Raw genomic sequence first — 15612 nt, forward strand, 5'->3', positions numbered from 1 at the left:
CAGCCTGTAGGGAGGAGGTCAGAGACCTGGCAGTGTGGTGCCTGGACAACAACCTCTCACTCAATGTCAGCAAGACAAAGGAGCTGATCGTGGACTACAGGAAATGGAGGGCCGAGCACGCCTCTGTTCACATTGACATGGGCTGTAATGGAGCGGGTTGAGAGCTTCAGGTTTCTCGGTGTCCACATCACTAAGGATCTATCATGGTCCACACACACCAACACACTCATGAAGAGGGCACGACAACTCCTCTTCCCCCTCAGGAGGCTGAAAAGATTTGGCATGGGCAATCAGATCCACAAAACATTCTACAGCTGCACCATTGAAAGCATCTTGACTGGCTGCATCACCGCTTGGTATGGCAACTGCTTGGCATCTGACCGCAAGGCGCTACAGAGGGTAGTGCGTGCGGCCCAGTACATCACTGGGGCTGAGCTCCCTGCCATCCAGGACCCTTATACCAGGCGGTGTCAGAGGAAGGCCCTAAAAATGGTCAATTACCGCACGGCAAGTGGTACCGATGCACCAAGTCTGGAACCAACAGGACCCTGAACAGCTTCTACCCCCAAGCCATAAGTAGTCAGTCCGGGTAGCTATTTGGTTAACTATTTAACTATCTGCATTGTTGACTCATCACATACACTGCTGCTATTATCTGTTATTATTTGTCACTTATTCCTAGTTATATGTACATATCTAACCCAATTACCTCGTACCCCTGCACATTGACGCGGTACTGGTACCCCGTGTATATAGCCAAGTTATTGTTACTCATTGTGTATTTATTATTACTTTTATTATTACGTGTTTTACTTTTCTATTATTTTTCTATTTTCTTTCTCTCTGCATTGTTGGGAAGGGCCCGTATGTAAGCGTTTCACTGTTAGTCTACACCTGTTGTTTACGAAGCATGTAACAAATAAAATGTGATTTGTACATATCAATGCAAAGGCAGTAATTGTGGGTGACTACAATGATATAGGCTACTCACAATATCACCTGACATAATTTCCAGTGTATTGACCATAAAGTTCTGCTGGCTAATAACAAACTAGGCTACAGCTAAACAGGTTTTTTGTGTTTGTATATTTCACAGACCCTCGCCAAGATGTCTCCCACATCGCTGAAGATAACCTTCAAGCAGCTTCAGGCGGGAGGCGCCATGAGTTTGCAGGAGGTTCTGGTGATGGGAGTACAGACTCAGTCAAGCCTGCATGGTGGTACATGCCAAAAGTTCTCAGGCCCTTAATACTACCTCCTCTTCCTCATCACATGTTTCTATTTTCTTAGCAAATTAAAGTTTTTCCATCTAAAGGTAATGCTATTTACTCATTTACTGGGTTTTGAATAGGATCGCCCCTCAACAGCTATGCACCCTTCTCCTGGTCTTATTAGTTTAAAACAGGTATGTGTGTCAAGAGTTTTTATTCTTGTTGCTTTGCAGAAGGGCAGTGACTTCTACGAGGGTGTGAGGGCTGGTAAGGTGTTTGACTTCTGCAAAACACATCAATAAACCCTTTTGAGCTTTTACATCTTAAACCCTTATTTCTGTACAATGTTGAGTAGTAGTTGGCAAAAACTGCTCTACGTCCCTCTTTGATTTCTGTGTATTAGGATGTTTCTGGCAGTATGCAATTTATTTATAGTTTTTTATGTTTTGTGTGCCTAGTGCTGGTTGACAAGGACCACAGCCCCAAGTGGAGTCTATCCACACTGGAGGAGGTCTCAGAACAGAGTGTCACTGGGGGAGTATTACCTCAAGTTCTAAGAACAACCCCATAGATTAGATCAAGGGATACCACTTTGGTCCTCCACAACCTCCCACTCATGAGGTCTTCTCATAGGAGGTGTCCTAGTTGTCTAAATTAGTTTCCTTCCCTCGTATCCTTTCTTTCATGGCCACTCAACAGAATCCATGTTCTCCCTGAGGTTTATGGTTGAAATAAGCCACCATATTCACCTATTAGTGGTCATACAGTTGGAAAGGAGACAAGGAAAGGAAGCTACTCTAGAGTAGCCGGTCACAGCCATCAGACATGGCATGCCAGTCACTCAGTGGCCTCTCACAACAGCAGGACTTTGGTAAGACCACACCCCAGTGCCGTGCCCATTTCTGTGGGAGTAGAGGGAGACTATGACCTCACCATTTAGTGCATTATAACATTACTGTGTCAATTATTGTTATATGACATTTATCAACATGGATTCAAAGTACATTATCTTTCTACAATGATGGTCGATGACACAGTTCATATTTTTGGTTTGTTTCTACTAGATTTACTAAATGTATGTTTCCTAATATAGATCGACATTATCTAGCTAGCTGGTCTCAAAGTTTGTAGTGCTGAATTACACATCGTAGGACTATGGATCAAGCAATGATCTCGGCATCAGAAATCCTCTGCAAAAGTGAACGATGAGGCATTAGGGTGTGTGAATTCAAACTGATACGGCAGATGTATTATTCAATAGAAATGAAGACACTACATTTAGAACATTAGTTGGGCTGCATACCAAACTGCTGTCTATTTAAAGTCCTGGATTATGTTGCTCGCAAACAGGGGGCCTATTTTGCAATGAATCTTTAAACAAATTGAATTGACTCTTCAAGCATGACTTCTTAAAATCTGCACAAGTGTTTGTAAGACAACTCCTAGCATCAAGCTAAAAGGCTAAAGTGGGATACTAGACCAGTTATATAGTCAGTCAAAAAATAAGTACAGCAGGGGTCTTCAACAGGCGGCCCGGGGGCCAAATTCGGCCCACGGGTGGTTATATCTGGCCCCACAAATAAACAAAAAGAGACTAAAGTCACCAGGAAATAAGCATAAAGTGATTTTAATTTAAGAAATCTGTTCCCAAGTATTCTCATGCTTAAATAAAGAGTTGTGATCATATCCCAATGTAATCAAGGTTAGAAATTATAATGTTTTTGTCCATCCGCTCCAGAAGAAATTAGGCCTGTGGCTGAATGTAGTTGTATTACAGTATTATTGGCAAAGGGCAATATTTGTCGTTACAGTTGGTGGTGCAAAGAAGCAAATGTTTGTTTTGGTGAGTAGGTGGAGTAGCTGGGTAAGGAAGAGGTTCTATCGTGTTTGAAGTATCATATAACTTGGGAGAGTACCGTAAGGTGGTTATTATGGCCCTTGTTGAGTTGTCAGTCTGTCCAATACATTTCCCAGGGATTCAATCAAATACACAATGCAGGAAGCCTACACTGGGAAAACACCATGTTAAAATGTACAGCCTAATTTCTACCTATAATTTGTATTTTAATGAAAGGGGGGATTTTGCAGCACTTAAGCTGTTACATTATTTTTCTGCAGTGTGGCTTTGACTGAATCCGGCCCTTTGAGTTTCTCTGAGTTGCTCAAATAATTGGTTATATTAAATCCCATTTGCAGCACTCAAGCCCTCAACACAGTTAAGAGCACTTACAGGCTCCCAGAGAGAAATGAGGCCAGAGTAGCTAAATGACCCGCCACAAAGTTTGCTAAGGAAACAATGAACCAGCATAAACTCTCTCTCCTGGAGAACACAGGCTTAGTAATTCTCTTGGCGTCAGAGATTTTATGGTTTAGGATTTGCCCATCAAAAGTCACCAGCCAGGTGTCATTCTTCTTAATGTATTTTGCCCTTGTCGTGTACCTGGAGTGATCACTCAGTGTTGCATTTTGCATTGTATTACTGTATGCTAAAGGACAGTTCTCAATTAATTGTGCACTCTGGTGTACAATTCAATGACTACTATTTCCCAACTAGTAGCTGTAAAAGTCTGTTGTATAAGAAATATGTTGATAAAGACGTGTATGAAAACCTGATCGTAAAAATTGTCATTTGATTTCATTGTTTGAAGTCATCGTTGACAAACGCATAATTACACTGTACCTGCCTATGTAACTATATATTAACACTTAGTTGGATATTCCATTTCTAAAGTGGAATGTTAAACATTGGCTTTGTGTACAAGCCTGTAGTGTTCAGCTCCTAAAGCTTCTGAGTCACTATATCAAAGCTAATTGGTGTGATCCATTATTCCATTTGGCCGATTAGAAATCTCCTGGACCTGACAGTCTATCAGCTAATCTAATTATTACATTAATGTTACAGGGACATAACACAGGCGCAGAGGGAGCTGTTGGCCCTTGATAGGCAAGGCAAGGATGGGTTGACCACATGATCAAATCTGTTTCAACTCTAGGTAGTGGATATGTAGTGGATATTCCTCAAAATGTTCTACAGGTGCACCATCAAGAGCATCCTGACCGGTTGCATTACCGCCTGGTATGGAAACTGCTTGGCATCCGACCTTAAGACGCTACAGAGGGTAGTGCGTATGGCCCAGTACATCACTGGGGCTAAGCTTCCTGCCATCCAGGACCTCTATACTAGGCGGTGTCAGAGGAAGGTCAGCCACCCAAGTCATAAACTGTTCTCTCTGCTACCGCACAGCAAGCGGTACCGGAGCACCAAGTCTAGGTACAAAAGGCTCTTTAACAGCTTCTACCCCCAAGCCATAAGACTGCTGAACAATTAATCAAATGGCTACCCGAACTATTTGCATTGACACTGCTGCTACTCGCTGTTTATTATCTATGCATAGTCACTTTACCCCTACCTACATGTACATATTACCTCAATTACCTCGACTAACCTGTACCCCCACACATTGTCTCGGTACCGGTGCGCCCTGTATATAGCCTCGTTATTGGTTTTTTATTGTTACTTTTTTTACTTTAGTTTATTTGTAAATTTTCTTAACTCTTATTTTCTTAAAACTGCATTGTTGGTTAAGGGCCTGTAAGCATTTCACGGTAAGGTCTACACCTGTTGTATTCGGCGCGTGACAAATAACATTTGATTTGATTCAGACGGAAGACAGCAGATCCAAAGGTTAAGGTTAGGCAATAGCTATAGGGAAATTGAAATTGGTTGAGGTTAGAGTAAGGGTAGCTTCGATTCCAGACGTTTTTCTCAAGCCATTCTCAAACGAGAATACAGTGTTGAGATCTGGTACCGCGAGACTACGGTAAGGGGTAAGTAAGGGTTAGGGTCATTATCGGATAATTAACCTTTGATGATGCTCAGGATCAATGGCCCCATTTATACCAGGTGCTAATGTGTCCTCTCTCCTGATCTTGCCCACATTCTGATTGTGCCCATATCTTTAAAAAAGGTGTAGACGATTAAAATAACTGATTGCGATCAGATCTTCCCAAGCATTTCGGAAGTAGTCGGACAAATTTATTGGTTGGATGAAAGCTCATCGGTCAGAGCTTAGTAACAGGTTAGTGGGGTCTGAGGTGGGTGGGGGACATCAGACACGGGTTGTGACCCGCAAGGTTGCCAGTTCGAACCCAAGTTTCAACTTTTTTCCCCCCAACCTTACACAACATACTTCACTAATCACATTTCAAATGTATTAACATTCTAAGTGCCTCAACAACTGAATAGCTTTCAATACGAGGGCGGTACTCTCCCCTCTGCTGGTGCAGTTGACTATGCACTGGGATAGAGGGTCACAGGTTCTAATCTTGCCAATGCCCTTTCTTAAAAAAGAGATGAAGTCACTGTATTAATGGTAGAAGGCATAGATTTCAGCTTTATTGGCATCACATTTTTTATCAATGAGTTATTTACAGACCTGTACAGTGCTGCAGGTGAAATGAATATTATATAAATATATAGATTAGTCTTTAGATGATGCAAAAGAAGCATTAGGATCTCCCAACAGAAAACACATTTGGCCATAATCAAACTAAAGGGTTGACTGAAAGACTGATGTTACAAGATGTTACTGCAACTCAGGTGAAATTTCGCCATTGTTCCCGATACTGACATCATATTTAGAAGGAAGGAATCCAGGTATACCTAGTTTGTACATACGTTGGTATACCTTGTATTTCTTTCAAGCTGGAAGCATTGTGAACTGCAACATTGACCATATCCAAAGCATTCTGTGTTCGACGTAACTTCAATGGCAGAGATAGCGCCTCTACCATAGAAGGCTATCACAGTTTTATTATGATGATATACAGTGCATTCGGAAAGTATTCAGACACCTTGACTTTTTCCACATTTTGTTCCGTTACAGCATTATTCTAAAATTGATTAAATAGTTTTTCCCTTCATTAATATACACACAATACCCCATAATGACAAAGCAAAAACAGGTTTTTAGACATTTTTGCATATTTATATTAATACAAAAAAATGAAATACCATATTTACATACGTATTCAGACCCTTTGCTATGAGACTCGAAATTGAGCTCAGGTGCATCCTGTTTCCATTGATCATCCTTGATATGTTTCTACAACTTGATTGGAGTCCACTTGTGGTAAATTCAATAGATTGGACATGATTTGGAAAGGCACACACCTGTCTACATAAGGTCCCACAGTTGACAGTGCGTGTCAGAGCAAAAACAAAGCCATGATGTTGAAGGAATTGTCCGTATAGCTCCAAGACAGGATTCTGTCGAGGCACAGATCTGGGAAAGGGCACCAAAAACATTCTGCAGCATTGAAGGTCCCCAAGAACACAGTGGCCTCCATCATTCTTAAATGGAAGAAGTTTGGCACCTTCCAAGACTCTTGCTAGAGCTGGCCGCCCGGCCAAAATGAGCAATCAGGGGAGAAGGGCCTTGGTCAGGGAGGTGACCAAGAAACCTATGGTCACTCTGACAGAGCTCCAGAGTTCCTCTGTGGAGATGGGAGAACCTTACAGAAGGACAACCATCTCTGCAGTGCTCCATCAATCAGGCTTTTAATGTAGAGTGGCCAGACAAAGCCACTCCTCAGTAAAAGGCACATGACAGCTCGCATGGAGTTTGCCAAAAGGCACCTAAAGGACTCTCAGACTATGAGAAACAAGATTCTCTGGTCTGATGAAACCAAGATTGAACTCTTTGGCCTGAATGCCAAGCGTCACGTCTGAAGGAAACATGGCACCATCCCTATGGTGAAGCATGGTGGTGGCAGCATCATGCTGTGGGGATGTTTTTCAGCGGCAGGGACTGGGAGACTAGTCAGAATTGAGGGAAAGATGAACGGAGTAAAGTACTTCAGACTGGGGGCGAAGGTTCACCTTCCAACAGGACAACGACCCTAAGCACACAGCCAAGACAACGCAGGAGTGGCTTCGGAACAAGTCTCTGAATGTCCTTGAGTGGCCCAGCCAGAGCCCGGACTTGACCCCGATCGAACATCTCTGGAGAGACCTGAAAATAGCTGTGCAGCGACGCTCCCCATCCAACCTGACAGAGCTTGTGAGGATCTGCAGGGAAGAATGGGAGAAACTCCCCAAATACAGCTGTGCAAAGCTTGTAGCGTCATACCCAAGAAGACTAGAGGCTAAAAACCTGTTTTTGCTTTGTCATTATGGGGTATTGTGTGTAGATTTATGAGGGGAAAAAAACAATTTAATCCATTTTAGAATTTTTAAATATGGAAAAAGTAAAGGGGTCTGAATACTTTCCGAATGCACTGTATACGGTATATACTGTAGTGCTAGCTGTCTTCTGCATAGTAAAACATTACTTTTATCATCCAATTTATCAGAGTAAAAATCAAGCTTGTTGGAAAACAACTTTTGTATTTATTGTTTTTTGCAGATTTATCTATAAATTGTTAAAACATTTAGCTGAAGCAGTGATAACAGTGATCTGTTTCTAAACCCTCCACCTCCCAGTTCTTAGACTTAGGAATTCAGTATGGGAAGAAATTGTGTCACCGCTAAATGGGCCTGCATATACTAGGTTCGGTTTGCTCCTAGCAGAACTCGGCTAGGCGAAGCGAACGTCTGTGCCTCGCCTTAAAAGTCCTTCGCTTGAAAAACAAGAAAAAAGTGGCAATATTACTGTTTGTCCCTCTTAAGACGCCGTAGCAACAACATAGCCAATAACATCTCAAAATAGTCCGAATTAATCTAAGATGAATCAAGAATTTTTCATAATTAATGTTGGTGTTTTTGCTGAGGAGGTCTTAGTTGCGCAATTTTACATCTAATTTCTCAAGAGAGAAAATGTGCATGAAAACTAGTCGTCTCTCGTTGAATGACAACAAACACTTAATTGAAGAATCCCGTCTATAGTTCCCACTGCTACTATGAGTAGTACTGTTGACCAATCACAGACGAAGGGGCATGAACTTCGACTACTGAACTTCAACTTGCCTCAAGAAAAATGTTTGTGTGCGCGAACAGACAAAAAATACCCTGCCAAAACAAACAATAATGTCCGAAAATGTTGTTGTAATATATGCGCGAACTGTTTAGACTGGGAAGCATGCGACAGGCTTTTCAATTTGTTTACATACATTTCAGGATGTTTCAACAGATTAATCTCTCAACCCAGATTAGTGCAAAAAACTGTATTTGTTCCTTTTAACTGTAATGGATTTTTGGTGTCGCATTTAAAGCACACCACAACCACCACCACCACATTTTTCACTGAGCATAACTAAATCCCTGGCAGCTGAATTCTCACTTGAGATACACATGCCAAACTTCACCAAAACTTAATTTTCCAGTGAAATAATGTCCACTTGTTCTTTGTGGTGTATACAATAGCACTCTAATGAACACTCTGGAAATGTTGCCCAGCCTAGACTAATGCGCCTTTAAAGCTTCTAGAACATTGTTTGTGAAAGGAACTGACGTGCCATGGCTAAAACTCACTGATATCGCCTTCTATCATATAAACGTCATAAGAAAAACGTATTGTGCTTGTATTAGCATTCATTAAGGACTTTGGCAGTTGTGATCCCCTATTCCAAACAACTCAACTCTCTGTTGTGAGTATGTGTGTCTTTGGCCTGTTAAAATAGCATCATACTATTTTAAGAAGCAATTTGCTCTCAATAAAAATAGCATGGCCTTTTAGAGTTGCATATTTGTGCTGTAAACTCTGGGGCAGATGGCAGTAGTTCATCATTGGGTAGAATACATTACGTAAAATCCAGGGTGCTTGGCCCTAGAAATTTTGGCCAAAACAAAAGGTATTTGTGAACCCAGCACTCAATTTGTGCACAGAAGCCAAGTCCCAGTAAAAGGGTGTGAATCTGTCCTAATGTCCTGATTTACTCATGGCATGGGGACCTAGCCAGCCCTCAGGAATGTCCTGTTGTCATTGGCATTCAAATTCACAAAATGGGAGGACGCTGAACCTCTGTAAGTCATTCCTAGAGCATCATTTTGTCAAAGTGACCTTTGTCAGATCCTTGGTTGCTGCAGCTCGTGGTCAGACCTGCTTAATGGTAGGGCCGGGACGATACCAGTATCGCAATATTCTTTCCATGGCAAAAATGAAAACACAAAGCTCTTTGGTCCTTTAAAAACCTGCTGTATGTAAAATATTGTGTGCTATAGCTTGGAAAATAAATAAATAAATGTGACTCTGGATGACAACATAATGATTTTTGTTTCCAACATTAGGGTTGTTTTCCTTAAGAAGTTAAAGCCACTTCGTGTTTTGTTTCCTTGCCACAATACTAATGAATATTGCGATACTGGTATCGTCCCGGACCTACTTAATGGGTAGTTTGAAGAATGAGTTTCCTTTGTTGGTGGACGTGGACCACAGGCCCCCTGGGACGCCATTATCCAAGAACCCTAAACTGGGAGCTTCTGTCTGGGCAGACAGATGGAGAGGGAGGTGTATACCTGCTGACCCCAGCAAACATCTCAAGTGAAAATCACTGGCCACTTGAGGGGCCTATTAATAACTTCCTACATAGGACCTGATATTTGTCCCCAGGATGGCACGTGTCAAGCGAAAACAGTTGACTTTTACTGAAAGGCAGAACCGGTCATTTTCAAAGCAGGATTCAACGATACTCTCCTGCTTTATTGGCTCCCAAGAGGGTTTAACCAAACACACCCCAGCTCAGAACTCTCATCATATAGCTAACGATGGAGGGAAGCACATGGTCTAGATTGAATATGAGAGGAGTAGCCAAGGTCTTTGTCTGTTAGTCAAGGTCAAAATGTCACCAGATGAGTTACAACATCCAAGTATGTATTAATTAAACAGAAAAATGGCTTTGGACCATAGAATGGCATCAACATCTTGCTATTTCCAGCTGGTACATGTTTGTAGTGTTTTGTTTCACCCTGAATCTGAGTGCTGTCTGGTCTCCTGTCTAATGGGCATCCAGTAGTCCTCTTGTCCCCAGAGGTTCAAGGTGAATCCCAGAACAGAAATGCCTCTCTGGCACTGCCTCTCCCTGTGGCTAGACAGAGGAGAAAGGGAGACCCAATTTGCCGACCCCCCTCCCTCCCTCCCTCCATCCCTCATGGCACGTCACACTCAATGTAGGGGATGTCACTGTAGCGGTTGTCCACCTCCACCCACTGCTGCACTGCCCGAGCCACTATCTCCTCCGACAGCCGCTGGGCATACTCCAGCAGGATGGGGTCCACCCGGGCAGAGTCTTCCCCTGACCCTTTCTCCAAGTGGACCAGCAGCGGATTCTCGCCCTGTCGCTTCCCAGGCTTGCCATCCACCTTCTCCACCGAGTTGGTGTACTGGGTCAGATCGCTCTTCTTGGATTTGACGCATCCCATGATATAAATAATGTAGCATTGATTTCAGGGAGAGAGTAGCTGGTGAAGCAGGAGTGTGTCAGAGAGGGGCTTGGGCTCTGGTCGAGAAGTGACGGCTAGGAAGCCGATTCTTGTCTGGACCGAGCTTCGCTGAAATAGTCCAGACGGTCAGCCATGCTCCTGTACTCCCCTACACACATCTTTCCCATGTGCTGTAGGGAGAGAAAAGAGGGAGAGGATTTCAGTGATTTATTTTCCTTCAGAGGCAGCCTAAAAATACCAGATGGCAAAGGAAAGAATTGAGAGGCCTACTATTTTCACAGTGACTTAGCATATTTCCCCCTGTTACCACCTATGCAGCAGTAGCTACCCACTGGGCACACCACATCATTTCAACGTGGACCTTTGGGTCATATTTGGTTGAGACGTTGATCAATGAGATTTCAACCATTTATTCACCCACTCAAAAAGGACGGACAGAAGTTTGTTGAATTCCCAATGTGTTATCGCTATGCTTTCAACCATCTAAAGCACAACCAAATCCCAATGGAAAAACAATGTCTGATTTTTGGTTAAGTTGTCATCTGAATGTGTTATCACTGCGCTTTCAACCATTCATCTAATAGCACAACCAAATGACCTGGATTGCAGTTGAGATTAGACTGCATTAAAAGTACATAGTGCAAGTGATCAATGCTGTTCAAGATTCTGCGCAGATTATTATAGCAATTGTGAAGATTTCCACAGACGTGCGACCTTTGCATGCTATGTTGAACATGCACGCTTTCTATGATTACATAAAAATACATTTATGGTTAGTAATCTCAAAATGCGCAATGGATGTGTTACTCATTTTAAGGTTGAATAGATACTGTTACATTAGTTTCTAAGATTGCCTTAACTTTTGGCTATTTACTGTATTACAAAAGTAATATTGAATTGTGTTTAGTTGACAATGTAACCAAATATCAACATTTTAAAAGAGATATATCTAATGCTTGGATAGTTTCATCTGAGCCACTGGCTTAATCCTATTCTTTAACTTTTATTTTTGGTTTACTTGGAGACGTGAATCGAACATGTAATTTGTTAACTTGTCAAAGTTAATAGGCTATTTACTGTATTGCAAAATTGATATTAAATTGTGTTTGGCTGTCAATGCAAGCAAATATCAACATTTGAAGGAGATATTTTTTGTTCAGTATAGTTTGTAGAGTAACTGGAAGTAAAGCTAGACGAAGTTAATGGCACAAAAGATACAAACACAACATGTAAAGTAATAATAATAATAAGTAATGTGTTGGTCTCATGCTTCATGAGCTGAAATAAAAGCATGCTGACCGCAGGAATGTCCACCAGAGCTGTTGCCAGAGAATTTAATGTTAATTTCTCTACCATAAGCCATCGTTTTAGAGAAACTGGCCTCACAACCGCCGACCACTTTTAACCATGCCAGCCCAGGACCTCTACATCCGGCTTCTTCACGTGCAGGATCGTCTAAGACCTGCCACCCGGACAGCTGATGAAACTGTGGGTTTGCACAACCGATTAATTTCTGTATGGGCAGGCATAAGCTACAGAAAACGAACACAATTGCATTTTATCGATGGCAACTTGAATGCACAGAGATACCGTGACGAGACCCTGAGGCCCATTGTCGTGCCATTCATCCGGTGCCATCACCTCATGCACGGCCCCAAGTCACAAGGATCTGTACACAATTCATGGAAGCTGAAAATGTCCCATTTCTTCCATGGCCTGCATACTCACCAGACACGTCACCCATTGAGCATGTTTGTGATGTTCTGGATCGACTTGTACGACCGCATGTTCCAGTTCCCACCAATATCCAGCAACTTCACACAGCCTTTGAAGAGGAGTGGGACAACATTCCACAAACCACAAGCAACAGCCTGATCAACTCTATGCGAAGGAGATGTGTCGCGCTGCATGAGGCAAATGGTGGTCACACCAGATACTGACTGGTTTTCTGATCCACGACCCCAACCTTTTTTTTAAGGTGTCTGTGACTAACAGATGCATATCTGTATTCCCAGTCATGGAAATCCATAGATTAGGGCCTAATGAATTTATTTCAATTGACTGATTTCTTTATATGTACTGTAACTCAGTAAAATCTTTGAAATTGTTGCATGTTGCGTCTATGTTTTTGTTCAATGTAGATATAAGTAATTTGGAAAATGCTCTATAATTTTCCTTTCACCTTGAAAATGTGGAGTAGGTTGTGTACATCAGGAGGAAAAATATAAAATTTAATATTTTTTTTGGGGGGGGGGGGGATTATAAGGCAGCAAAATGTGAAGACTGCAAGGGGTGTGTAGACTTTCACTAGGCACTGTATAAATAGACTATGTGGCTCTAGGTTGAATGCACAAAGGACTGATGTTATTTGCTGTAGTCCACATCTCCATCTGTCTTGTGTGTGTGTGCTGCCTCAGTCCTGCCTGATTCAGATTCACGGTAGCGTGTGATTATTCCTCTGACACTATTATATCATCCCGTTCATCTCTCACATAAAATGAGCTTTTTAGAGATGCTGCAAAATGCTGGCATTTTAGCTTATGCTTTTTGACAGTGGCTTCCGCTTATATAACTACAGTGCTGATTCCTAAAACGTCAAGCAGATATTTATGACACATAATTTCTCATTTTAAGACAACGTGGGGAAAGGTGATGTCTGTTACCTTATGTCAAGCATATCGCTCTAGCCCAGGTAGCCTATATGGAACGTGGCAATGCCGCTTTAGCCCAGGCATGGAACGTGGCAAGAATGTCACTCTAGGCCAGATATCATGGGACGCGACCCTGGAAACCCTACCTCCCTCCCCACATATAACAATTCTGTTTTCAATTATTATTATTTATTTTTTTACATTTGGAAATAACCTGATTATGTGTAATATAGTCGTATAGGTTATTCTTTGAGAAAAAGTTATTCTAAATAAATAAAAATGTATATTTCATTTCCATCCTTGGGAATGTGAGGGTGAAGTTGGCCAGACCAGAGACGTTTAACCCACCATCTACTATAACCCAACTTTCTTAAATTAATAAAGACATGTATGGAATAATCTCACTATTCAAATGTGAACATAAAAGGTCAAGGAGAAATGCTAACCGGGATAGAGAAATAGAAGGCGAAATAGTTGTCATCGTTGGAAATAGGCTTCTGAGAATTCCTACTCATGAGCGCATTTCTGCTCAATACACCATTATTTAGACGTAGCCTGCGCCTATAGCCCATTTCCAACACAATTCCCTGAGAAATACATATCATAAAATATTGCTGAACCGTGGAATACGTACCTTCAAGAAGGCTTTTGGAAAAGTAGGACTGGGTGAGTTTCCCCCCCATGAATATCAAATTCACCCAGTAGGAAAACACATCCTCGTTTTCTCTTGAACGATACTTTCCCCTACGGTTGATTTCAATGAAGAAGTCTCATACATCCACACGGATTGTGAACCGAAATCACCATACGTGCAGCCTCTCCTCTCTACTCCATCTCCGTATCGGCTATAAACCGCCGCATATGCGTCCAAGGACTTGAATTTGAAGCTTGGAAGGCAACGACAGCATTGGTCGGTTTCTCTCTCTGCACCAAATGTGCACTATGTTACCAAACTGGGCATCCAATGTTGCACCATACCACATTGTGCAGTAATTTAACAAAATGCAAAAATCGATTTAAGCTCTCAAAGCCATGAATAGTCGGACCTGGAGGACTACACCTTCTTGCCATCATTCTACTCGAGATTGTCCATAGGTTATCGTTGAAATTGTTGCCTGTTTGACTCCAAGTTCTAATGGTGGCTGTAGCTTTTAGGACGTAATTATATTTTTTATACGTATTCAACATCAATTAGTAGCTGTGTCGACGAGGTTGTGGAGGTAAATTGTGCGTATTCAATTAGGCTACTGTTACTTGTACAATATCACCCTCTTGTGGCACGTGATGGCACCCGCTTGACTTCTCAGTGACTTATTGAAATTTTTAAAGTAAGGAATATATTCAGTTGTTGCTATAAACTTTGTTGGAAGTGTACCCCGTGTAGCTTCCCTGTATCTAAGTTTTAGGCTACTGCCTAGGCCCTTTAGCCACAGGGACACTGTGTCAGGTTTTATGAGTATTGATAGCAAGCTATATGTGCTCAGATATATTCAAAACCTGCGAAAAAAATTAAGAGACCACTGCAAAATTATCAGTTTCTCTGGTTTTACTATTTATAGGTATGTGTTTGGGTAAAAATAACATTTTTGTTTTATTCTATAAACTACTGACAACATTTCTCCCAAATTCCAAATGAAAATATTGTCATTTAGAGCATTTATTTGCAGAAAATTACAACTGGTTAAAAGAACAAAAAAGATGCAGTGTTGTCAGACCTCGAATAATGCAAAGAAAATAAGTTCATGTTCATTTTTAAACAACACAATAGTAATGTTTTAACTTAGAAAGAGTTCAGAAATCAATATCTGGTGGAATAACCCTGATTTTCAATCACAGCTTTCATGCATCTTGGCATGCTCTCCACCAGTCTTTCACATTGATGTTGGGTGACTTTATGCCACTCCTGGCGCAAAACTTCAAGCAGCTCGGCTTTGTTTGATGGCTTGTGACCATCCATCTTCCTCTTGATCACATTCCAGAAGTTTTCAATGGGGTTCAGGTCTGGAGATTGGGCTGGCCATGACAGGGTCTTGATCTGGTGGTCCTCCATCCACACCTTGATTGACCTGGCTGTGTGGCATGGCGCATTGTCCTGCTGGAAAAACCAATCCTCAGAGTTGGGGAACAATGTCAGAGCAAAAGGAAGCAAGTTTTCTTCCAGGACAACCTTGTACGTGGCTTGATTCATGCGTCCTTCACAAAGACAAATCTGCCCGATTCCAGCCTTGCTGAAGCACCCCCAGATCATCACCGATCCTCCACCAAATTTCGCCGTGGGTGCGAGACACTGTGGCTTGTAGGCCTCTCCAGGTCTCCGTCTAACCATTAGACATCCAGGTGTTGGACAAAGCTGAAAATTGGACTCATCAGA

The 15612-nt window shown here is 41.9% G+C and overlaps 1 protein-coding gene across 1 annotated transcript; it reads right to left on the reverse strand.

The window, feature by feature from the left end:
- Nucleotides 1-10296: 10296 nt before the first annotated feature.
- LOC121555895 (small membrane A-kinase anchor protein-like) lies at nucleotides 10297-14419 on the reverse strand. The gene is made up of 2 exons (XM_041869755.1): nucleotides 13876-14419; nucleotides 10297-10760 (listed from the first exon to the last, which is right to left on the reverse strand). Exon 2 carries the CDS (start codon nucleotides 10567-10569, stop codon nucleotides 10297-10299), a length of 273 nt encoding a protein of 90 aa, XP_041725689.1. The 5' UTR covers nucleotides 10570-10760; nucleotides 13876-14419.
- Nucleotides 14420-15612: the final 1193 nt, after the last annotated feature.

This window comes from Coregonus clupeaformis, chromosome 4 (genome assembly GCF_020615455.1).
Source record: "Coregonus clupeaformis isolate EN_2021a chromosome 4, ASM2061545v1, whole genome shotgun sequence".
Lineage (NCBI taxonomy): Eukaryota > Metazoa > Chordata > Actinopteri > Salmoniformes > Salmonidae > Coregonus > Coregonus clupeaformis.

Coding starts and splice junctions, on each gene's coding strand:
- LOC121555895 (XM_041869755.1), bottom strand. CDS start 10,569: ATGGGATGCGTCAAATCCAAGAAGAGCGATCTGACCCAGTACACCAAC.